Source organism: Puma concolor, chromosome B2 (assembly GCF_028749965.1).
Source record: "Puma concolor isolate L17-30 chromosome B2, mPumCon1.1.hap2, whole genome shotgun sequence".
Lineage (NCBI taxonomy): Eukaryota > Metazoa > Chordata > Mammalia > Carnivora > Felidae > Puma > Puma concolor.
The window spans coordinates 45,538,092-45,562,723 of record NC_141671.1 but is presented as its reverse complement, the minus strand read 5'-3'; the positions used below and the strand labels follow the sequence as shown (position 1 = coordinate 45,562,723).

Genomic DNA, 24,632 nt, shown 5'->3' with positions numbered 1-24,632 from the left:
GTAGTACAACCACTGCACTTGGCCGGCACTGTCGCTGGAACGTGTTGACCATTCCCGCTCGGGTTAAAACTCTGCGAAATGATTCTACTGAATCAGAATGACACGATATGCAAGGCCGATAAAATGTGCTCTTTGATTTTGAACCAGTCCGCTCAAAGGTGGAGTTGGGGCTCTGTTCCTGAGGTCCCAGGGCCTGAGATTTCCAGTCACTGCCATTCAATGACCCCTCGAAGGTCATTAACGCAGCGCCCTACCGGCCTACCTGAGGGTCCCGTAATCACTGTAACTTTGGTTTATGTTGTCGGCAGCCCCGCAGGGCCCCCCAGGCAGTGATGGAAACCTTGTTAGCAGTGGCAGCTCACCAGTCTGATGGTAGGGTGGGCACTGTGTCCCCTCCTTGCCCAACACCACCCTCACTCGCCCTGTGCTCAGTCCCCGCCTCCCGCTGACACCAGCCCCCGTGGTTGCTCCGTGGCTGCCCCCTCAGCTGCACTTTCATTAGCATCCCCTGACTTCTGCTTCTTTCCCAGTCCTGTCTTTCCTTCCCTTGTAATTTTCTCCTTTCGTTTCTTGTTCCCCTTCCCCCCCCCCGCCAACCGCCGCCCTCACCTTTCAGCTCAGCCTCTGGCTCCCCCCACCAAGACCTTCCCACGTCACTCCAACCCCAGGGGGCCAGGGAGGTTCCCTCACACAGATGTCCCCAGGCCCGTGCATGTGGTGGCATGTGGAGGGCTGCCCAGAGTTCGTATCTCCCTGGCCTTTGTAGAAATCTGGCTGCTGGTTTGATGTGAAGCAGTTAGCGCTTGTCTCGTGGGCTGCCGCGCACGCTTGAGAACAACAGCTTTGTTCTCTGGCACTTCTGGGTCCTGGGAGGAGGGCAGGCATGGGTGTGTTTCCAGGCATGGCCGAGCTTCCCTGGCTCTCGGGCTAGAGCTCCCCCTGGGCCATTAGGAGAGGCTCACACCGCAGTGATCAGGAAGCCTTGTCCTTAAGGCCGAGCTGCTGCTCTGTTTTTCAGGCACGTACAATGTCTCCACCCCAGAAACAACCAGCTCATCCCTGGAAAATACATCCAGTGCTTACTCGTTGCTCAACTAACAACAGGAAAATCCACCCATACGACTTCTTAAAGGACAGTGGATGCGCTCTGAAAAAAGTCCTTCCAAAGCCACGGGTGAACTGTTTTCTCCACAGGCTTCCTGGAGCGGATGCTGAAGAGACTGTTTCATTAGGGGAAGAAGCTTTCTTTCATAAGGACGGACTCAAAGTCATTGTTAAGTTTATTTGCTGCCCCACCCCCACCTCTTGTGTGATACTAAATGTGTATAGTATTTAAGTGAAACTCAAGTCCCCCGAGGCCCAATTTCCCTGTCTGTATTGTAAAATAGAATTTCAAAGAGGCATTGTTCCTTTTCACACGTTGGTCACAAAAATAAGCTTTCCTAGGTACAAGGCTAATACCTAGGAACTACTTCAGTGAATTCTAAGAAGGGAAGGAAGGAAGGAAGGAAGGAAGGAAGGAAGGAAGGAAGGAAGGAAACAGGAAAAAAGAAAGAGAAAAACATTAAAAACTACATTACTTCCATGTTAATGTAATTATTCAGACACTGCCACATGGAGAATGCAAAAATGGCTCAAAACGGAAACTGAAATAAGCCAGGGGGAAAGTCTGGTATCTTCCTGGTATTTTCTTAGCTACGAGAGAGGGACAGAGAGAGAGAGAGAAAAAAAAAAAATGACAGTGGGAAAAGACAGGGAGGAAATTGTAACATGAAGATGCTTTCAAGTGGATAATAATATTTATAAGAAATGCATGGAAGGAGATATAATTCTCCTGATGCTAAACACACACACAGATGCTATTAGATTGTGCTAAGGTTTGAGCTCAGTGGACCGAGTAGGCAGAGAAAGCGTGATTGAGGCTCTTTATTAGATCCCAGCAGACCCAACGGCTAATTGCATCTTCTAAAGTTTATCGGGAAAAGCCTTACATGTTGGTTTATTCCACTTTTTTGAAGGCCAAAAATATATTTTTTTATATCCATCACTTGCCAAATGTGATATAATGTGATATAAGTGTGATATATTGCACTGAAAACAGATCCCACCTGTCATATACTGTATTTAACAGCTTTAACCAGGTACTTCTCTGGGCACAATAGAATAGATTTTAATAATCGTATGGCACGGTTTATTGTTCCTGTTGTTGCTACCGTGGATTTCGTGGCCCTTGGTGTGTTGTGTAGCTCCCTATGCATTAGCTCTTTAAGTGCTTGAGTTCCGAGACCAATATACGTTAAGAGTTTTGCATTGTCTAACTTGTGTTTATTCCGACCACTTGGCAATCTTCTGGAAAGAAATTTTACAGCTGGCTCAGTCTAAGCTCCTAATGACCCTTTACCTCAATGAGCAGATGGTGGAGCTTTTCCCAAGGAAGTGACTGTTTATGAATTAGGTGCAGGTGTGTGTGTTTCTCGTGCTGTGTGCATTTCATAAAAATACAACTATTATTAAAATCGCCTCCATATTAAAGTCGGCTGTAGCCACAGCAACCATACGTTCCAAAGTGAAGTCTGATCGCAGAGAGAGAGCAAAACACGATAGAAACGTGAGGCTCCTCGGGAAATGTGGGCTGCGTGGTCTTCGTAAGGGCTGAGAACCAAAACAGGCCTCACCATCAGGAAGGTAGGAACCAAGAGGCTGTGACACAGAAACCGTTTATTTATTGAGTTCCGAAAGGAACTCAAGGGTTGCCAGGGTTTCTTTTTAATATTTTAACTCTTTGACATCCCTTCTTTTTATTTGTAGTTTAAAACTCTTACTTCTGCCTCTCTGTTCTTCATGGGGAGAAGGAGGTGGGACAGATAGAAGTCCCAATCACGTTTCAAGTAAATGAGCTCTTCATTTCTACATGTTCCCAAATGGTGTAGACCTCTACTCGCATGCTTGCCTGGAAATGGTCACAAAGGAAATGATTCAGCTATACAATTCTCCAGGAATGGTCACCTTTGGGCAGAGCTCAGTCCTGAGGAGACAGAGCCGGAGGCTAGGCTCCAGGATGGATGGAAGGAGAATTAGAGATCGTAATGGCTTTGCCGGAGCTGGTTCCTGTAGTAATGGCAGGGATGATGGAGGCTTGGTTATATAGTACAACATGTGAGCATGGCCATCGTGACATGATCAGCCAAGGAAAGCGTAGCACTCAGGAGGCGTTCGAAAACACAACGGGACAAGAAACATAGAACTTCCCCCCACGTCAGCAGGGATAACCTTGGGAATCACTGTGTTCATGGGGGGGGATCCTCCATAATGGCAGGAACCTTTGCAGAGTTCCATAGGATGTGGCTTTGGCCCTTTGCCCACGTGCATTCACTGGAGCACGTTCCCTTACCCCCAACACACACACGTGTGTGTGCGTGCACTTTCCACCTTTCGAGCCATAGTACCAGATCCAAGTTCCAGAAGGCCTATGAAAAATAAAAAAAAAAAAAATTAGAGCGATACTTGCTGGTTTTCTGCCCAACTGCAAGATACATAGTTCAACCGCTGCGGTTTGCTAGGATTATCCTAAAATAAACAATAGAATTCAAAATTGTGAGAGAGAGCAGCCCATGAATCTGGAAGGCCTATGGAAGCGGGAGCCCCGCCAGGCCCTGCGTTCACTAGTTTTCAGTCAGCAAGGATTGCAAGGCTTTGGCAGCAGATTTCTGAGGACGAGGGAGAAGGAATGTTGGCTCTGATGGGGCAAAGTGGGATGTGTGGTCCACTCAGCTCCCATGGTGTCTAGTGTTTCCCATGTTCCTGACCTCCCTCAGTGGGTAAAGTTCCATGGGCCAGGACTTGCTTGCATTAAGGGCCTTCTGGTAAGTCAGTTTCTTGCAAAGGGATCTGTGCTAATACTTCAGGGGTCGTGAGGTCAGAGCAGTCACAAATAGCAATTATTCGTCAATAATTCGGGCACCTGGGTGGCTCAGTTGGTTAAGCGTCTAACGCAGGTCATGATCTCACCATGTGTGAGATCGAGCCCTGCTGACAGTGCAAAGCCTGCTGGGGATTCTCTCTCCCCTTCTCTCTTTGCCTCTCTCTCTCTTCCTCCCTCTCAAAATGAATAAATAAACTTAAAAAAAAAAGGCGAATGAGAAATTAAAATAAACTATGGAAATATTCTCTGGGAATATTGGTAACACATCATGCCTTGAATGACCCATGTGGCTACTCTCCTTCCCCCCTTCCCGCCCCGCCCATCTCTTATATATGGAGAAAGAGGTAAATAAACATCCATGGGGTTTTCAGGATAGAGGTTGCTAAGAAAGTGAGAAACGCTGCGAAGTGGGACACCTGGGTGGCCTGGTCGGTTAAGTGCCTGACTCTTGATTTTGAGCTCAGGTCGTGATCTCACAGTTTGTGAGATCGAGCCCCATGTCGGGCTCTGTGCTGACAGTGCGGAGTCTGCTTGGGATGCTCTCCCTCCCTCTCCCCTGTGCATGCCTGCTTTCCCTTTCTAAATAAATAATGAATGAATGAATGAATTTTAAAAAAAAGAAACACTGGCAAGTGATAGCGTTTTGTGGTTTGTGTAGAGAACGGCAGAGAGATCAGGGTTGGAAGGCTAAAAAAAAAAAAAAAAAAAAAGTGACGTGGAGAGGAGGAAGCCGACAGTGACCAGTAAACGCAGAAGTGGGGGAGGGAGTTATTCTGAGGTGAGAGGAAAGGAAAGTCACAACCGATTTTGAGGAGACAAAAAGGAAACAAGTCTAGTCACAGAAATCCCGTGTAGGTGAAATGCATTTTACCTGTGGCGTGGGAAGTTGATGTCAAAGGGCACTCTGCATCCCAAAGAGCATCGGTGACACAGGCCAGGGGAAGGCTGATTCCCTGAGTGTCCAAAATAAAGGAGGGGCTTACGGTGGAGATTTATCTTCCTTGTGTTATAGTTTAAAAGGCCATGGAAATCGTGTCTCATCATTTGAAAACCGTTAGCTCTGAAACGAGATGCTATAGGTTTCCAATATTATGACTGGGGATATTAAATCGGGTCACAGTAGTGTGTCGGCAAACTCTGTGTGGGCTTTCCATGCTTGTAACAGGAAAATACCCAGCGAGGTCTCCTGGAACTCTCTTTATACAGATTGTCTGCTCTTTTGCAGTAGGTCAGTGCTGCGGTCTCAGGCTCCCCCACCGGAAATCCAACCAGAATTTAACTCCATTCTCCAGGCGTGGGGTAGGGGGCTCCCAGAAGCTCACAGCAGAGCTCCATTGGCTGACAGCCCTGACGTCTCCCATCACACCAGCCATACCCCGATGCAGCATGTGAATCCTGGAGGCTTACAGAGGGCTTAAACACGGGACCTTGAAGTAAAAGCTCTCAGCACCCAACTAAACAAATACCTATTCTAACAGTTGTGTGTGGCTTGGTTGGAATTTTCACCGACAGCTGAAAACAGCGTCCCATGAGTTCTGTTAGCAACAGGTATTTCTGCAACATGGGTCCATATGCCCTGTATTAATATTCTATTGGGGTGTAACATGTTACCGTAAACTTAGAGGCTTAAAACAGCACTCGCCTTGTTATCGCATGGTTTCTGTGGGTCAGAAGTCTGGGCACGGCTTAACTAGGTCCTCTGTTCAGGGTCTTCCCAGGCTGACCTCAAGCTGTCAGCCGGGGCTGTGGATTCATCTGAACATTGGGCTTCTCCTCCAAGCTCATCAGTTGTTCTGTGGAATTCGTTCTTTACAGTTATAGGATTGAGGCCTTCGGCATCTAGAGGTGTCCTGCCATTCCCTGCTATATGGCCTTCTCCACAACATGGTCGTTTGCTTCTGTAAAGTCAGCAGGAGGACTTCTGTACTGCTTCGAATCTCCCTGCCTCCTTCAGTTTCTGATCCTAGACCCTCTTTTAAAGGACTCACCTGATTAGGTCAGGCCCACCCGCGATAATCACCCTCGTGATTAATTCAAAGTCAGGTGATTAGGGGCCTTGATTACCTCTGCAAAATCCCTTCACCTTTGCCACATAATGGAATCTACTCGTGGGAGTGATATCATATTTACAGGTCCTGCTCACAGTTAATGGGGGAGTATCACACGAGATATTTCATCAGATTGTTTAAACAAGCAAACAACATTAAGGACCCAACACCACTCTGTAGATTCTCTCTGAGGCATTAGCTGTGGATCCATGACCTGAAAATGTTTCTTTATCCATAACAGTAATCACACTTTAAAGGGTCTCTCAGGCAGTGTCAGTAATAAGGCTCTTGTGACTCAAGTATTTCAATGCCGGGGCACCTGGGTGGCTCAGTCAATTGAGCATCTGACTTCAGCTCAGGTCACGGTCTCACAGTTCGTGGGTTCGAGCCCCGCGTCGGACTCTGTGCTGCCAGCTCAGAGCCTGGATCCTGCTTCTGATTCTGTGTCTCCCTCTCTCTCTGCCCCTCCCCTACTCATTCTCTCTCTCTCTCTCTCAAAAATCAACATAAAAATTTTTTAAAAATTAAAATAAAGCCGAAGTGCTCCTCCTGTGCTGGGCACTTTCTCGTCCTTCAAGGCTCCCCGTGCAGTGATGACACTGGGAGCCTGTCGTTCACACCCAGGACTGGGAACATCTCATCCTCCATAAACCCACAGATTTCTCATATGCTCTTACGGGTCACAGCAACTTGTCTGGAGTTTCCTGCTCTTTTGCACCGAGTTTTTTCCTTTGTACGAAAACGTATACATCTTTCAGAAGGAAGATTGTTTATTTTTGTGTTTTGAAGATTTCCCCCCACCCCAGCTTTACGACGTTTATACTTTCTTCATATAAACAGGAAGAAAAGCAGGCTTCCTATGAACACTTTATGTGAACATGAACGCAGCTTCCTTTGAACTATTCGGCAACACCTTGTAAGCTGCGTTGTCTCGAGGAACTAGAACGTGAGAATTTTGAACTTTTAGCGGCCCAGTTACAAAAAGGGGAGTGGGTAAAATTAACTGCGATAATGCTTTTATGTTACTGAGTATACCCCAAACGCTGTTGTTTCCAGATGCCATTGATGTAAATGTGTTAATGAGACATTTTACATTCCTTTCTCTCTTTTTTTTGTACTAAGTGTTGAAATGCCAGTGTGCATCTCACACTAATCAAATGGCTCAGCCATATTTCAAGTGTTCAACAGCCACCCGTCTCTAGAGGCTACTGCATTGGACAACGCAGCTTTAGAGCATAAACCAGAGACAAAGGCTTTTTGCTATTCTGCCGTGTGTATGCCGACAGGAAGGCAGCAGAATGAATTTAAAGAAAACCTGTACCACACCACCCGTGCTGGTCTGTGCAGAGACCCTGCACACATTGGGGCAGCGGGGAGGGGGCAGAGCTCCATAAGGCCCCAAACACCTCTCTTCCCTATCACCCCTGCCCCTCCAAGTTGGGCTGAAAGCCACACCGTTCAAAACTCTCCTCCGAGACTTGTGACAAGCATGGGGCATTTGCCTCCGAAAATCACAGCTCTGGGGTGCCTGGGCGGCTCAGGCGGTTAAGTGCCCGACTCCTGATTTCCGCTCCAGTCATGATCTCAAGGTTCATGAGTTCAAGCCCTGGATCAGGCTCCACACTGACAGCTTGGAGGCTGCTTGGGATTCTCTCTCTCTCTCCCTCTCTCTCTCTGCCCTTCCCCACTCCCGTCTCTCCAAATAAATAAATAAATAAACTAAAAAAAAACAAAACAAATCACAGTTACACCTCTTCCTTAGGAAGGAGGAAGTGTCTGGAACCTCCATCAGCCTTCTTTCTTGGGGAAGGAGCTTGCCGTCTCATCAGTATGACGTAGCAGAAAGAACACGGCTCCTAGAACAGAAACACACGATTCCTCGCTCAGCCGAGCCTTCCCTAAACCTCTCTGGTCTTTGGTTCGCTCACCTAAAACCTGGAGATCATTCTAATTACCTCCCAAGGCTGTGGTCAGGCTTACAAAGCACCGTTTACATAAAAACAGATTTCGTAAGCCTGTCAAGCATTCAAACAAAAGATTACTCCCAATATCTCTTTGAAAGGCAGATAGAGGGGCGCCTGGGTGGCGCAGTCGGTTAAGCGTCCGACTTCAGCTCAGGTCACGATCTCGCGGCCCGTGGGTTCGAGCCCCGCGTCGGGCTCTGGGCTGGTGGCTCGGAGCCTGGAGCCTGTTTCCGATTCTGTGTCTCCCTCTCTCTCTGCTCCTCCCCCGTTCATGCTCTGTCTCTCTCTGTCCCAAAAATAAAATAAACGTTAAAAAAAAAAAAAAAAAAAAAGAAAGGCAGATAGAGGCTGCCCACAGACAGCTGTAAGGAGTGGCATTAAGTTCGTGATTCCAATGGGGTCCCAGGGGCATTCTAAGCCCTGGGCCTCTAGGGGGTTATCAGGAGGACCCTGGATCAGGAAGGTTAGGTCACAGTTCGTGAGGTACCTATGAGGAAATGAGTCCTGAACAACTTACTGGCTCCAAAGATCTCCTGCAAGCTAATCCTGTACGTAACAAGATGACTTTTCCTACGAGGCCCCAAAGCACATATGCGGACGTACCTCCACATAGACCGTCCACACTTCCCGGAAGAGTCCGGCCCTCTTCCTTGCCTCAGAATCTGGGTCACAGGTCAGGGCTCAGTCCCCAGCACACACAGCCCAGAAGGCGCCCACGGTACAGGGAAGATGGCCGGAGGCCCAGGCCTGTCCCACCACCCCAGGGGCCTTCAGAACTCTGAGGACCGGGCTCCCCTGCGGATCAACCTCCCCCTGCAACTCCTTCTGGGCCCTTGAGCCAGGGCCTGGAGACCGGATGGTCCAGGAGGATGAAAGTTTGGGGAAGCGGGAAAGCTTTTTAAGTGTGATTAGTGGGTTCCCAGGGAAGGCCTGCTTTGAGTAACGCTTTCCAGCATCAAATGGGTCCACGCGGCAGACCTCCAGGCGCCTCTTTCCTCCAGGCCAGCCAGCAGCAGCAGCAAAATCCAAATACAGCCTGACCCCCGGGGGGGAGGCTCCTATCAAATGACCCCTCGGGGCTCCAGATGCCCAGCAGTGTGGACTTTGAGAGAGTGGAACTGGCCCCCTGGGCCACGCCTGTGATGCATCGGCCCCTTCTCTCTGGTCCCCCTCAGCGATTCTGAAGGAGTGGGGCAGCGAGAAAGCACCTGATTGCTTCCCATTTACCAACCTCAAGGGTTAGGGTTCTATCCACTCACCCGCCGCCTCCCCCGCAGCCCCACCCCATCTCTCCTTATGTCCAGTACAGACAGATACCTAAGTTTATCTTCTAGCACCTTCTAGAGAGGAAACCATCTTCACAAGTTTTCTATGCTCAGTGACTGTGGAGCACACAGAACGAGAAGGCACAATCCCTGAAGCCTATCCCACAGCAGGCCCCTGTCATTTATCTCCAGACACCAATTTCACGTGGGGCGGGGGGGAGGGGGGGGACGTGGTCCCCCACAACGTAGCTATCATCATCTTTGCTGCTAAGTGATTTTCTAGCTACCCGTTCTTAACCTTTGACCTTTAAACTCTGGGATGAAGACTTGCAAGGGCGGGGCGCCTGGCTGCCTCAGTCAGTTGTGGGGGTTAAGCGTCCGACCGACCGTTGATTTCCGGTCAGGTCATGATGTCCGGGTTTGTGAATTCGAGCCCCGCACGTGGAGCGCTGCCAGTGTGGAACCTGCCTGGGGTTCTCTCTCTCTCTTTCTCCCTGCTCCTTCGCCGTTCGCTCTCTTTCTGTCTCTCAAAAATAAATAAATAAACTTTATGGGGCTCTGTGGCTCTTTATGAGCCACTGGGTGGCTCAGTGGGTTAAAGCATCCGACCCCAGCTCGGGTCACGATCTTACAGTTGGTGGGCTGGCGCCTGACTTCAAGCTCTGTGCTGAGCTCAGAGCCTGGAGCCTGCTTCGGATTCTGTGTCTCCCTCTCTCTCTGCCCCTCTTTCTCCCTCTCTCTCTCTCTCTCAAAATGAACAAACATTTAAAAAAATTAAAATAAGTAGATAAACTTTATATTAAAAAAGAGAGAGAGAGAGTTGCAAGGTCACCAGGGCCCCCTCTGCACAAATGGGCGGTGGGGTAGGGGAAAGGTGAGACGGATCATGCCCCAGGGTTTCATTCTTTAATGCAGAGCCAAGTCCCAGGGAGGCAGGCCGCCGACTGTTGAAAACCACACATAACACACCCAGGAGCCCAGGAAAAAAAAAAAAAAAAAAAAAGAGGCTTTTTCTCAGCACGAAAAGCAACAGGAACTGATGGGGCAAGTCACGGGAAGACGGTCCTCGCAGCTCACTTCCTCCGTTGAACAGCACCTCCAAGAGCGTCGCGGGCCCCGCCTTCTGGGAAGCAATTTCCATTTTGTGCCATCCCGTGTCCTCCTCCTCCATCCTGCCAACCAGCCTCCACACCCCCCGGTTGCGGCGGAAGGAGGTGTTCGATTTTGCTTTCCCGAGGAGGAATGTTTTTCTGGAACAGTGAGCGGTTCCCAGGCCCAGGCCCGGAGGCGCTCTCCCGCAGCTGTCTGTCCGAGTCAAAGCGGAACCGACAGGAATCTCCAGCTGGGCTCCGCAGTTGACAGACAGCTGGCCTCCTGCTCGGGGGGTTTCCTCGCGGGGCCCACAGGCTTCTGCTGAGGCTCGATCGCCACCTTGTGGTCCTCGGAGGGGGCGCCGCCTTACTGACCGAATCTTCTGCACCCAAGCAAAGGCAAAGCCAAAGCCAAAAGGCAAGCCCAGAAATCACCTGGTTTCCCCTTTCAGACAGCAGTCTGTCTGGAAGGTAGTTTGAGGAAGCCAGACGGATGCCTTCCGTTTTTTACAGGGCCTTCACGCTGTTCCCACAAATACACCTTCAAAAGGATGAACTAGGGTAGACCTGATTCCCTATTCTACTCCATCCATGGGAAATTACCGCCAAGCTGGGTTTTCATTTTCCACCCACGCTGGACCCACAGCTGTCCCAGGGCTTTCTGACACACAGCCCACTGCTGAGGCCAGCTGGTGAGTTTTGATCTAGTTTCTGGACACTCATTCAAGAGGAGGCTGCTGGCTTGGCCAACCAGAGTGTGATCCAAGAAAACCCAGAAGAAGTAAACAGTACCAATTGCTACGAAAGCTAATCCTTGGCACAAAGGAACATGCTGACCCGGCCTGTGTAAGGGAGCAGGCAACTTCTGAACATGGGACAATGTCATATGCTTTGGGATGTTGCTTACACAGCCCCCACCCCACCCCCCTTCCAGAATAACTCTGCCACCTTCTCCCTTATGGGACATCCTTCTAACCGAAAACCAAATCTCAAGGAGACATGAGGCTTACCGTGCAAAAACCTCTGGGAGAGAAGTACACAGCAAATGAAATAAAATTTACCCTCCAATGCAAATGGCTGATAAGTATCCATCTATGCCAATATTTATTGAGTTCTCAGCACATGTTTGGTGCCCGTCCTGAGCTTTTAATGCATATAATCTCATTTAAGCCTTACAGTAACCTTGGGTTGAGTAGACATTCTTTTTATTCTGCAGATGAATGAACTAAGTACAGGGAAGTTAATAACGCCCAAGGTCACACAGCTCAAGAATGGTGGAGCCAGGTACCGAATGCGGAGGGTCTGACCTGGAATATGTGCACTTGGCCACCTCTCTCTGTTGCTTCTTCATGCAACCCGATGCATGGACAGTCCAATAGCAGGGAGAGTTCCGAGTACACAAGATGGGAGAGAGAGAGAGAGCAGTAGTGATGGAAAGCTTGGAGAAGGGAAGGCGTCTCCAACCTTAATCTTGCCTTATGATTTCACACAGAGCCAGCCCAGGACACAATGACCAGTGTTCTGGAAAACTTGGGAGTTGGTCCACTTCCTTCTTTGGTCTCTGATGGAGCATAAAAGGATCCCCACCGTGTTGCTTTATTGAAAGCAGATCTCACATTAGCCACCTAGTTGACTTCCCAAATGGAGCAGCCATTTCAATCTTGGGCTTCATTCAGACGAACTTCCATGAGGTTCCTGTCACCAGCGATGCTGTTTTACTCTTGCCAGAGATCCATCGAGCATTTTTGGAGTGTTGGGTGCCATTTAAACACACAGAAGAAAAGGATTTCTCAGAAATGAAGTATGTTTCTAAGGTGGTGTTTAAATTTTTTTAATGTTTATTTATTTTTGAGAGGGGAGCACAGGGAGAGGGAGGCACAGAATCCGAAGCAGGCTCCAGGCCCTGAGCTGTCAGCACAGAGCCTGACGCGGGGCTTGAACTCACGAACCACGCGATCATGACCTGAGCTGAAGTCTGACGCCTAACCGACTGAGCCACCCAGGTACTTTAAGGTGGCGTTTAAACACAAGTGAAGAATTGAGACATTTGTCCGAATAAACTTGGCTACGTCGTGATTTCCCCTGTGATATGCAGACTGAAGCAGCTGCTGATTTGCTAAGTGAATTATTTGGATTCTCCGATTCATTTGTGAGAGCACTGGGCTGTCTTCAGCTCTGATTGACAGCCGGTTTAGGGACTAGAGGGTGGTGATCCCATGCTTCCACTCTCCGTTTACTCTCTTGACCGGACAGAAAGCTTTAAATGTTCCTGATGATTTCCACTGAGCTGTTGAGTCACACTTGGTTATAACTGTCCTAAATTTGTCTAGGCCCAGGGGAATCTGTGCCCAACACAAGGCCGTGTCTCAATCCATTCTGGGACTGCAGAACCAGCCCTTGGCCAAATTGTGAAAGGTGGAGAAAGACGGGTTTTGTCTTCACTGTCTTCTCCCATCTGACTTTTAGCTGTATCTCTTACAGACTCTAATACACATGTACACACACACACACACACACACACACACACACATCACCCCTCCCCAAACTACTGGTCTTATTAAGTTTCCCTGGTAGCCTAAAGGGGACAATAGCTTCTGCTATTAAAGGGATCTTTGACCCGACGAAAGCACTCATTCTCTCTAGAATTGGCCCACTTTACTCACATATCTGAATGGAACCTCAGGATCCCTAGGTTTCCCCCAAGCCGTAAAATGGATGACATAATTCATCTGAAAGGAGGACCTGGAGAACAGGTGTTAGATTGTAATTTGCCTGCATGCAGGGCTGCATCGATATCATATTACACAGGATACAGTATTCGGGTCACCTGTGATCCACAGCTGGAGGGGGTGAGACGCTTGTCAAAGTACTCTGCAACGTTACCATGGTAGTTAGCCTTGAAGGGCCCTAACCAAAAGACTGTACTGCAGAAATACATATGGTAAAACCTTTTCTCCTTTTAAATATTTGAATGTTTATTTATTTTTGAGAGAGAGAGAGAGAGCACGAGCAGGGGAGGGGCGCAGAGAGAGGGAGACAGAATCGGAAGCAGACTCCAGGCTCTGAGCCATCAGCACAGAGCCCGACGTGGAGCTCAAACACAAAAACTGCGAGATCATGACCTGAGCCAAAGTCAGATGCTCAACCGACTGAGCCACCCAGGCGCCCCTCTATGGCAAAAACTTTTGAATATTGCTATCTCAAACCACACCAGAAGGTTTTCCTTAGTATAAAGGATGAACTCGTCTTTGCATCAGTAAAATGGAATTATCAAACATTTATAGGTACAAAACTCTGGCAGGCCCAGTGAACTAAATGTGGAGTAGAATCTCGGATTACAACTATATTTGGTTCTGATTTTCCTCACTTGAGGGAATATTCCATTGGCTGATCCAGTTAGATCCGTGGTTCTCCACCAGGATGATTTTAGCCCCCATGGGACATTGGGCAACATCTAGACACATTTTCAGTCTTTGTAACCGGGAAGGTGGTGCATCGATGTCTAGTGAGCAGAGGCTAGGACACGGCTGACATCCTACAATGCACGGAACAGCCCCCAGCAAAGAATATCTAGCTTAAAATGTCAGTAGTGCCCAGGTGAGAGATCGTGAGCTGGACGATTCTGTTCCTGGCCTTCAAATTATTTGGTTGCACGTTCCTAGAATGAACCTTTAATCTAAGATGCTCGTTGGAGAGCAACTTCACAGAGCAGACACTTCACTACATTTACAAAACAAGTTAGATGACCTTTGTGGGGCTTGATGGATGACAAATATGTTAATGTGTGACAGAATTTAGAATCTTGTTTCATTGTAACATTTGAAGTAAAGGCATATAGGTCCCGAGCACTTCTCCCACCCACATGCTCCAGATATAACCGAAGAACTTGACATTGGTGGATGGCCAGATCGGCCCAGGCCACTTCACAGAAGGAAATGAGCCGGTTGGGGGAAGGGGAAAGGACCAGGGATGGGAGAAGCCGGGGGGAAGCACGAGACATTTTCAGATGTTCAAACTACTCTGCCTCCTTCCCACTAAGACCAAGGAACCAAGCACCCAGATACAGAGAATTTCCTGCCTTCTCACCTTGCCCGTCTAAATCCCATCCTGCCCAGAGGTGATGAAATGTGCATTTCTCTTGCCTGTCACGAATGCCTATTTTTTCCATCACCACCCCAACACCTCAGAAGAATAAGATATCTTCCAACCCTCCTGGAATAATTGAAAACTTCAGGCTCAAAGAAAAGCTAAATGCCGTGTCCAGTCAATGAGGTACTCAATTCTTAACTGATAGAAATGACCATCAATCATCAACGGAGATGCACCTATATAGTAGGTGTGCTACTGGATGTGAGAACCTACAGAGAAATATCAAAATATTTGACCCTCACTCTGGTACCTTCTTACCATCGTTTTGACGAGGTTATTTTTAAATGTTTATTTATTTATTTATTTTTGAGAGACAGCCATAGAGAGAGTGTGAGTGGGTAAGGGGAGAGAGAGAGGGAGGCAGGATCCCAAGCAGGCTCCCCTCTGTCAACACAGAGCCCAGTGTAGGGCTCAAACCCACCAAAGGTGAGATCGTGACCTGAGCCGAAATAAAGAGTAGGACGCTTAACCTCCTGCGCCACCCAGTGCCCCGCGGAGCTCCCTTCTGAGGTGAGACACTGGAAGGTTGTGGAGGGAACGACCTCCAGGCCTAGCTGGAAAGGTAGTGTGGGTTCGTAGGCTGCCAAGCCCATAGGGAAGCTGTTTATTTTCAATTTGGTTTTTGGAGATAGAAGTCTAGGCTGGTGGCTGGATAGGGTCTCATCTGGTCTGAAAACTAAAAGGTAACATCTGCACGCATTCAACTCTAAAATATGTTCTGACCCATGATCCCACTTTATTACTCTGCACCCCGGGATGTGTTAAAGTGGGGTGAGAGGAGGTGGTCCACTATTACTTCCGTTTGACAAATGAGGAAATTAAGACCCAGAGCTTACGTGACTTTACTAAAATTGCACGGCTGGTTAGATGTGTCTAAGGTATCTGACGTCCAGACCCGTTTTCCATCAGAGCCACGGTTCCGAGTGCCGTCCAGGGACCAGTAACAGTAATGTCACCTGGGAATGTGCTAGAAGTGCAGATTCTTAGACCCACCTTTGACTTACTGAGTCAGAAACTCGGGCAGTGGTGCCCTCAATCTGTGCTTTGACCAGGTCCCCAGGGACACCGACGCACTCAGACTAGAGAGTCATTCCCAAGAGGTGCTGTTTGCACCTGCCACGTACCCTCCCCACACCTTTCTATTCAAGGGATTCTTCTTAACCCATCATGTTTGTTTACAGAAAGGCCATAAAATGTGTACTTAGGAAGTTGGTACCCTAACTCCTGGACCACTCAGGCTCCCTGATGTATTTTCCTTTATTAAACATCCAGAGCCAGCCCTCTGTGGTGTCTGTGCCAACTGGGGATGGGAATCTCAGCTTTCCTTTGGCTTGACCTATCTTGGAACTTTCTTGCACCAGACAGTTTTATCTCCTTAGGAACTGCAGAAAGAAAGGGCGTCTAAAAATACTTCCTTAAAACTTTCTTGGGGTGCCTAGGTGGCCCACTCAGTTAAGCGTCCAAGATTGGCTCAAGTTATGATCTCGTGGTTTGTGAGTTCGAGCCCCACGTCAAGGGCTGTCTGTGCTGACAGCTTGGAGCCTGGAGCCTGCTTTGGATTCTGTGTCTCCCTCTCTCTCTGCCCCTCCCTGTTCACTCAGCCTGTCTCTCTCCCTCTCGGTGTCTAAAATAAATAAACATTAAAAAAATTTTAACTTTCTTCTACCAGATACTTTCTGTTTATTAATATAGTAATTTTATACATGAACAGTAGATGAAATATACTTTAAACTTAAACAGATCTGAGGGAGCTTTGGACAACCCTCCCTCTCCACACACACACACACACACACACACACACACACACACACACAAATTTACATGCAATGTTGGACACACAGAAGGTACCGACTCAATATTTATTGAATTTATTAAAGACCTATTTTTAGAATCAGAGGAGGAAGAAAGCAAATGCCATTAAGTCTGCTGCAAGGAGAAATGTTCCTCTCACCCACGACACTATTGTGTCTGATGTACTATTGTGTATTGAGTACTATGGTGTCTGATGAAAAATAAGTATTTGATTTTAATATAAATGACATACAAGTATCACTGTATCTATTTTATCTGCAGTAGGAGTGAGAGTTTCTATAACTTAGCTCTTCATTCATTAGTATTTATTAGTATTTATTGAGTCCTCATGATGTGCCAGCCAGGTGTGCCCCCAGGCATTGGAGCTAACATGATAAATGAGGGCCTGCCCACATGGAGCTTACAGTCTACGGGAAAGACAGCCAATTAAATAAGTGATTCGCACTGAAGTGTCGTGGATGCTGTCCCAGGACACGCTAGATCCCTTCGGAGCACACGGTAGGGTCACAGAACCATGTGGGAATCAGGGGCAGAAGAACCATTATGGCCACACCGGAGGCTGGAGGCCTATTCAAAGCAAGGCTGCTAAAAATTGCCCCAAACTGTGCTGAGGCCCAGAAAGGAAGGTCTGAAGTAGCAAAGGTACTTCTGTGATCTGGCTGCTGTCAGCAGGCGTGTCACTGCCTTGGCTTCTGAGACAGGATGTTGATGATGGTGAAGGTCAAGAAGAGCACGCCGGCTGTGCCTCCGATCATCAGGCCCAGGAGGCTGCCGTGCACCTGCATGGCCTGACAGCGGTCCCCCGTGTAGAAGAAGGCTTGGCTGGAGACGCACCTAGGGGAACAGGACACAGGAGGAGTGTGGGAGCCACCCGAGCCTCCGGCGGAGGGGCTCCGCGTGCCTGGCCCCGTTCCAGGCTTTGCATGAGTCGATACAACCTTGTAACAGCCCTAGGAGGTGGTAGTTATTCCCAGACCCTTCTTATTATCCTTATTATTATCCTTATTATCCTTATTCTTTTTTTTTTTTTTTAATTTTTTTTTTCAACGTTTATTTATTTTTGGGACAGAGAAAGACAGAGCATGAACGGGGGAGGGGCAGAGAGAGAGGGAGACACAGAATCAGAAACAGGCTCCAGGCTCTGAGCCATCAGCCCAGAGCCTGACGCGGGGCTCGAACTCACGGACCGCGAGATCGTGACCTGGCTGAAGTCGGACGCTTAACCGACTGCGCCACCCAGGCGCCCCTATCCTTATTCTTATTATCCTGTCCTTGCAGGAAAGGTTAAATCACTTGCTCAAGGTCACACGGTTAGTGTTTCACACTTAAAAGCCTAATTTCCGGAGGTCCGTCTCCAGACCGGGGACTCTTGGCCACCACGTGCAAGGCTTAGGAGGAAGGTTTGGGGTACTTGAAGAATACACTGTCCACACTGGCTCGGACTATAAGCTACAGGGGAAATTCTCCAGAAAGAGTCTGGCTCAGTGCATTGGTGGGAGCCCAAGATCTTCCAACAATATCAATTTGAATGTTGCTGAAACGTGAGCATCCTGTCACCTATATCCCAGGCTGCCCTGAAATATGCCAGATCGTGAGCACGCTGTGCTTATTGTCATGTTTGGTACGCAGTAGGCACACAATGGCCACCCCCTGGGTTTGCTGGTTTGTTTTTTAATGTCATTTGGTACAGAGATCAACTAACCTCAGAAACAGGGCATTGAGGGGGATGTTTCATCCTTTCCATGGCAGCCATTCTAGCCTTTGTTTCAAACAATCTCCTCACCACAAAGTCTAATCACAGAGTGGAATGTGACAATCAGAAGTCACAGACTGCTCTTACTAATGCCGGAACTATTTTATCTTCCTCCAAACTAGACGTTGGCTTCTTACAAATCAGTGCATAACAGCAAGTTCATGCAATCTTTTTTCTGGCCCAGTCCCCTCCAAATACAGTTTAATTAATTCCCTCGCATTACCTTAGAGGAGCTTATACCACAAGCTGTAGGTTTGTGGAAAAGGAATCATTGGGTTTAGCAGAGGGTGACACACAAGTGGAAACCACTGGCTTTCCTTACTCTGAGGAGGAAGCCAGTTGGGAAATATGGAAATCTGGCATCCAAGGACCTATCAGCTAAGCAATGCAGACCCATGGCTGTGGAGCCCTCTACAAGGAGGACATTCTCCAATAAAAGGAACCAGGGCTCTTTGGAAAAGCGGTTCGTTCCAGGGCTGGGACAGGGAGAGTAAAAGATAAGCCTGGAGTATCCTGTGGTGCCAGAAGGTAAAATTGTGCTCATGGAAAAATGAGTGTGTGCAAAAAGGACACAGGAGCCAGTCTGGAAGGACTCCCAAAGGCCAAGGCTGGGACAATATGAGCAATATAAGAAATACTGGCATTATGGAACTATAGCCCATAGAATAAAATCAACATTTGTGTGTCCCTAGCGATAGAAATAAGTAATTGCATGAATAAATGAATGGTGAGGAGTGGACAGTTATTCTTTACAGAAGAATGTCACTTAATGAATGCAGAGGGATTGGGGGGAATGGGAAATCACTGTTGGAATATTACAGAGGTATTGTTGCTGCAGGTTCACTGATGGGCACTGACATCAGCGGATGAGGAATTGAGGAAAAGCAGGATGCTGCATGATCTCTGAATGTCTCTCCCAAGACATATATTAGCAACAGAGTAAGGAACGGACACCCCTTGGCCATATAATCAAGGTTAGAAGCACCAGTCATAACGCCCACTGGCATCAGGTGTCCCGACTCTTGCCAAAAATGTACAACCTCAACCTATTCATGACAAAACATTAGATACCTGCAAATTGAGGAACAATTTACAAAATAGTTGACCAGTACTCTTCAAAGTTGTCAAAGTAGTGAAAGGGAAGGAAAGACCGGGGGATTGTCCTAGACTGAAGGAGGCTTAAGGACACGTGAAACTAAATATGTTGTGGGGCCCTATGCCGGATCCTGGAACAAAAAAGGACATTGGTGAAAAGACTGGGAGATCTGAATAAGGTCTGTAGTTTGGTGTAATGCTATTGTTAACACTATTTTGTTGCATTAATGTTCATTTCTTGGCTTTGTAGATTGTACTGTGGTTAGGTAAGATGTGAACATTAGGGAATGGGGAGCTCTGCAGTATTTTCACAATGTACCTGTAAATCTAAAATTATTTCAAACTAAGAGTTTACAGAAGAAGAAACAAAGTGGAGATTGAAAAGAACTCCGAAGAAACGTAGGTATTTTGAGCCGAGCAGACTGGTCGCTACCTCTGCTACTATCCCGCCAGATGAAATCGATGCTTCTGTCCTCACGTATATCCTCTCATGAAATATTTTATGCAAACAACAAACATTATAAAAAGGACAATTAAATACAGCGAACCGTGCTGACAGACAGACCTGGATGCAAGTCTCAGCTTCAGTATTTGATGTCTGGGTAATTTTAGACAAATTATTTAACCTCTCTAAACTTCAGCTCCCTTAAGCACCAAATGGGGATAAGGGGGGTCCTTATGTCACAGGGTGGATGTGACGAATAATTTAGAGTACGCATGTTTACTACTCAGGAGACCCCAAGACCCAGAGCAAGCAGTCAAAAAATATCAGATGTCCTTATTACTATTATTAAAAACATAGCTATAAAAATAGTACAACAGAACAGACAACAGAAATCATAATTAACAACATTGGCAGTCAGTAAACATAAGCTTGGCCCTAAGTCCCACTGAGGCAGGTCATGGAGTAGAAAGTCCCTGGAACTTTTGTGAGCGCTGCAGTGGAGTTCAAAATCACAACATTCAAGACCCTGTTGATCACATCCCAGAGCGGGGGAAGGGATAAACGTCAAGAGATAGGAGATGTGGGACCCCTTTGCCCTGGCAGGACCCCTTCTGTGCCCCGACAGCACAGGCCCACTGATTCAGAGCACAGCTTTGTGGAGTCAGGGACTGACACGTCCAGTTGACCATCTGATGTAGTCATTGTCCTAACCTTTTACCAGGGGGAAACAAATGTTGGGCTCACCTCTGCTGACCCACCGCCTGCCCGCCCCCCCCCCCCCCAACATGGCCAGGGAGCCTACCTGCAGCTCGCCATCCCCTTCACGTTCACACAGATGCCTTCATTTTGGCAAGGGTTTGGGTCACATGGGTCTCTGAAGTACTGGGGCCAATTGTGGTCTTCCAAGGGGCCTGTGTTCTCCACTGACCGCTTCGGTCGCCTGGGCTGCCCCTGGTCCAGGTTGCTGGGTAGGGCTTTCTCTAACAAGCCCTTTCCTGTGCCTTCTTCTGAGGTCTGCTGCTCCCGGCCCTGGAGAACGAGGCCTTGGGGAATCAGCCTTGTGTCTTCAATTTGAACTTCAGTCTGGAGAAGGTGGGTTATATCTTGAGGAATTAGACAAAGGGCGGTGAGGAACATCTATACTTAATATCTGACTACAATTAACTTCCACTTCTGGAGAAAGTTCCCTGGGCCACCCCTATCCCTCGTGGACATCACCTTCAGTGCCATGGAAAGGTGGCTTTGAATCCGGCTGATTCGCATGCTAGCTGTTTTTCTTTTCAAACTAATGCAATCACATTTTTATTTATCCAGCTTGAAAAAGAAGCACCAAGCTAGCATAGATACACTGACCCAAACTAAACTGAAGTCAACAAACAGTCATATTTGATAAATTATCAAAAAAAGATGACACTGAAGTTTTAGTTTCTCCCAAGGACTGTTAAAATAAACATGAGAGTCCTTGAGCAATAGCTCTCCCAGAGCACATCTTTTTTTTTTTTTTTTAACCTGGTCCTCAAAACAATCCCTATCCCGCATGAGATGCTTAAAAATCGGTGTAAAGTCAGTAGAAGCCCCAGAACATAGGTTTAGTTATTCAGGAAAATCAGGAAAAGTACCTTCAAAGTCCACAAAAAGTATAAGGTCGTCATTTTTAAGGAAACTCTTCCTTTTTAGCATTTCGTGGGAGAGAAAATTACTCCAGCCCCAGTCGATGCTTCTAAAACAATCACAGTCCTTATGATAGGATCCCACAATCGACGGCCTGTCCCAGATGACGGAGTCATTTATGGCTGCAAAGTTATAGGTAACATAACATCACATTACCTCTTTATACTTCACTCTCCAACTTGTCTTTAATGAGTATATAGGCTTTCTTAGAAAAAAAAAAAAGTTGGAAAAAATCAGATTATTTATGCTTTCCAGGAGAATCAAAACTCAGAATTGGGAAGGGGGAGGGGCAGAGAACCAGAGCTCTGAATGGTCATTTGTCCATTACTAGGTCACTTCCTCAGTGAAGAGGGAAAGACAGGATGGCGATAGCCTCTTCCTTTTAAGGCTTAAGGTTCTTCATTTGAAAATTAAAAAGTCTGTGCATTTCTTTATTGATACAAGCTTGTTTCATTGACATGCTGACGATCACTAATATTTTAGGAGTCAGTGCATTAGTTCAGCACAGAGACTAGGAAATTCTGAGTATTTGATAAATGATTAGCAGTTTCTGTCCTCTCATTTAGACTGAGTTAGACGAAGCAGGAACTGCCTGATTTGCTTCTATGCTGGGTACAGGGCACTGAGTTTGGCCCAGTGCAAGTCCTTAGTAAATGCTTGAAGAGTAAATTCTGAAAAGAGAAGGGAGATGCAATGACATTGAAAATTTTCAGCTGACTATTCCCACATGACTATGCTGTTGAAATGTGAGAGGAGGTGTTAACCTCTTGTACACAGATGGGAACCACATCTGTTGGCCCTTTTGGGTCTAGTGGCAGATCTTAGAGCACCTACCTGAAGATGTCTGGGACTTAGAGGTAGTGAACACCATGCTTGAGGACATTCTATTCCTGGCATCGGGTTCCTGGTCGAGTATTGTCATTATCACCTGTCTGTTTTCCACTGGCCACTCCAGGATAGCATCATTCTCCCCACTGCACAGGTGAAACGCAACTCCTAAGTAGCCAGATGGACTGTAGCTTGCTCTGCCATGAGGGTACAAAGTCAACCCAAAACCATATCCCTCTGAATTGTAGAATCGAGGACTCAGGAGCTTGTCTCCTTTAGCTGTGCTCTGAAGGACCTGCGAGAAATTCCGTACTGTCCAAACGCCTGTGGGGCATGGGGTTTCCGTCAGGGTGATATCATCTAGGTAAATTCCCCCATTTGAGTTCTGGGGGTCACCTTTGGAGCCCTGGAAAAGGTAGCGAAACTTCGTTTCTTCTCTAAGTGTCACATGGGCAATTTTCCAATTTTGGTCCAAATCTCCTAAGGACAGAGAATAAGGTTGGTGACAACTGTGGCCAACATTTATTGAGCACGGACTATGAATCTGGTACCAGGCCAAGAGATTTATATGAATTATCTAATGTAATCCTCATAGCATCCCTATAAGGTAGATACTGTTATAAACTGGTTAAGGAACTTCTCCAAAGTCACATACCTACTGAAGGAAAATAACTATAAAAAGATACACTATAATTTATTTTCACATGCATATTCAAATCTTTTTTTAAGTTTATTTATTTTTGAGAGAAAGAGAGAGAGAGTGTGCAGAGGCAGAGAGAGAGGGAGAGAGACAGAATTCCAGGCAGGCTCCAAACTGTCAGCACAGAGCCCGACACAGGGCTTGAACCCACAAACAGTGAGATCATGACCTGAGCCAAAGTCAGATGCTTAAGCAGCTGAGCCACCCAGACACCCCTCATATTCAAATCTTAACCAGAATTTGTTTTCCATTATTATTAAATTCCATAGGTTCTGTGTTTCCCCATGGGTTTCATGGTATAAATGCACCCCAACCCCTAATGTTTGCACTGAATACCTAAATATTAGTCCGAACCATATAAAACAATCATTTTGTAAACTCAAAGTCAAATAATGGCAACTTCATATGGTCCAACCTAAGACTTGATGCTAGAGAGATATATGACAGACTCTACATTAAATGTTCATATACAGGACAAGCTGGATCTCCCCTATGCAGAACCGACTCACCCACTAACACCTAATTTTTTCTGTTTTCCATATTATCTGAAATTCCACCAAGTAGGGGATCCATCCTCTTTCAGGAAGCAAATAATACAATCAGGGTTGCTACTATCCAGATATTCACATTCTAGTGAAAACTAGGTCTATTTGCTTTTTTCCTGAGACTGAATGGGAAGTAATAATTCTGAATAAAGAACTGAGTAAGAAGTGAGGTCATTCTAGAACATGGGGTCCTGGGCTGGACAGCGTAAGAAACCAGAAAGGATCTTGAGGGTCTAGGACCTCTTGCAAAAGTGTATTTCAGCCTCACTTAAATTTTTGATGCTATTTCTGACTTCTGAGTGGTTAAAATATTCACTGAGGGGTTAAAACATACCAGACATTATGCTGGGCTCTTAGAAGAGCAGGAGTGGGGGCGGGGGGGGGGGATGCAGGAAAAGGGAGGAAGAAGAAGGAGAGGAGAAAGAAGAGGAGAAGGAACAAAGCGGGGGTGGGGGGAAGGGAGCAACAGAAGGGAAAGGGAAAGGGGAAGAAGGAACAGGATCCCAGATTTAAGCCAAATCAGCCCCTGCATGAATGTCTCTAGGTACCTTGGAAGGTCTGCACCTTGACCAGCTTGCGAACGTCGCCCGTGCTGTCATCCCTCTTGACCCAGATGACGAGTCGATCTGAAGGGCTTCCTGTCATTTTATAGAAAAATTGCAGGCACTGCTGCTTCCTCTTTGGGTAAAGAATCCGTGACTCCAGCAGGGCTGCCTCTTCCGCCACCCCCAATCTGGTGCTGAAGTGCATGAAGTAGCCGGCACCTGTGGCGAGAGCACCCCAGTGACCCATCTCCAGCTGCCCACACCCCAGGGGGCCCTGGATGCCAGCCAAGTGAAATAGTGAACAACGGCCATTATCCAGGCAACACAAGCTAGAACTCTACTGGGGAAAATGAACAAAGATGGCTTGTCAGTAAGTCTCCTTTGTGTCTCCATGAACTGACTCCCCAGCTAAAACCCCAGCGCCCCAGTGCCTCTTCTGATGCCTTTGTCCCCAAGCTTGTGAAATGTATACTTCTGACTTAAGGAGACATTGGCTTCAAGCAAATTCATCTCTGAGATGAATTCTATCTTCCTCATTGGCTTTCTTGTTTGAATTAGAGATTCATTCCAAGGAAAAGAGCTGACTTCCTGGTTGTATAACAAACTGTGCGCTCCCCATATTTGGAAACTGGAATTTAAATATTTATGATAATAAAGATTCAGTCTCACCTGTTTCTAGCCTGCAATTGGATGTGTCATTGATGGTAAAGAATCACACTTACTGTGCCTTAAGAAGGGGCATTCGAGGCATATTAAGGGGACTAGTTGAAGATTTCTCCTGCCTGTAAGGAAAGCTTCG

General features: G+C 47.1%; 2 protein-coding genes across 9 annotated transcripts in view; one reads left to right on the top strand and one right to left on the bottom strand.

Moving 5' to 3' along the window:
- The window catches only part of ADGRF5 (adhesion G protein-coupled receptor F5), a 95,796-nt gene extending 93,483 nt beyond the window's left edge, over nt 1-2,313 (top strand). For 7 of the 8 annotated variants that reach the window (XM_086707018.1, XM_086707023.1, XM_086707019.1 and 4 more), the window contains one exon: nt 1,019-2,313. In XM_086707018.1, the coding sequence (XP_086563144.1) occupies nt 1,019-1,098 (80 nt within the window). In that variant the 3' untranslated portion in view covers nt 1,099-2,313. Of the gene's footprint in view, nt 1-308; nt 373-1,018 lie in introns of all 8 variants that reach the window. The other variant, XM_086707021.1, reaches the window with a different exon arrangement.
- Nucleotides 2,314-16,284: 13,971 nt separating this feature from the next.
- MEP1A (meprin A subunit alpha) overlaps nt 16,285-24,632 on the bottom strand; it is a 43,952-nt gene continuing 35,604 nt past the window's right edge. The window contains exons 11-15 of the mRNA XM_086708388.1: nt 23,837-24,052; nt 22,050-22,523; nt 21,164-21,337; nt 20,347-20,647; nt 16,285-17,085 (exon numbers count right to left, since the gene is read on the bottom strand). Of these exons, the coding sequence (XP_086564514.1) occupies nt 16,929-17,085; nt 20,347-20,647; nt 21,164-21,337; nt 22,050-22,523; nt 23,837-24,052 (1,322 nt within the window). The 3' untranslated portion in view covers nt 16,285-16,928. The remainder of the gene's footprint in view (nt 17,086-20,346; nt 20,648-21,163; nt 21,338-22,049; nt 22,524-23,836; nt 24,053-24,632) is intronic.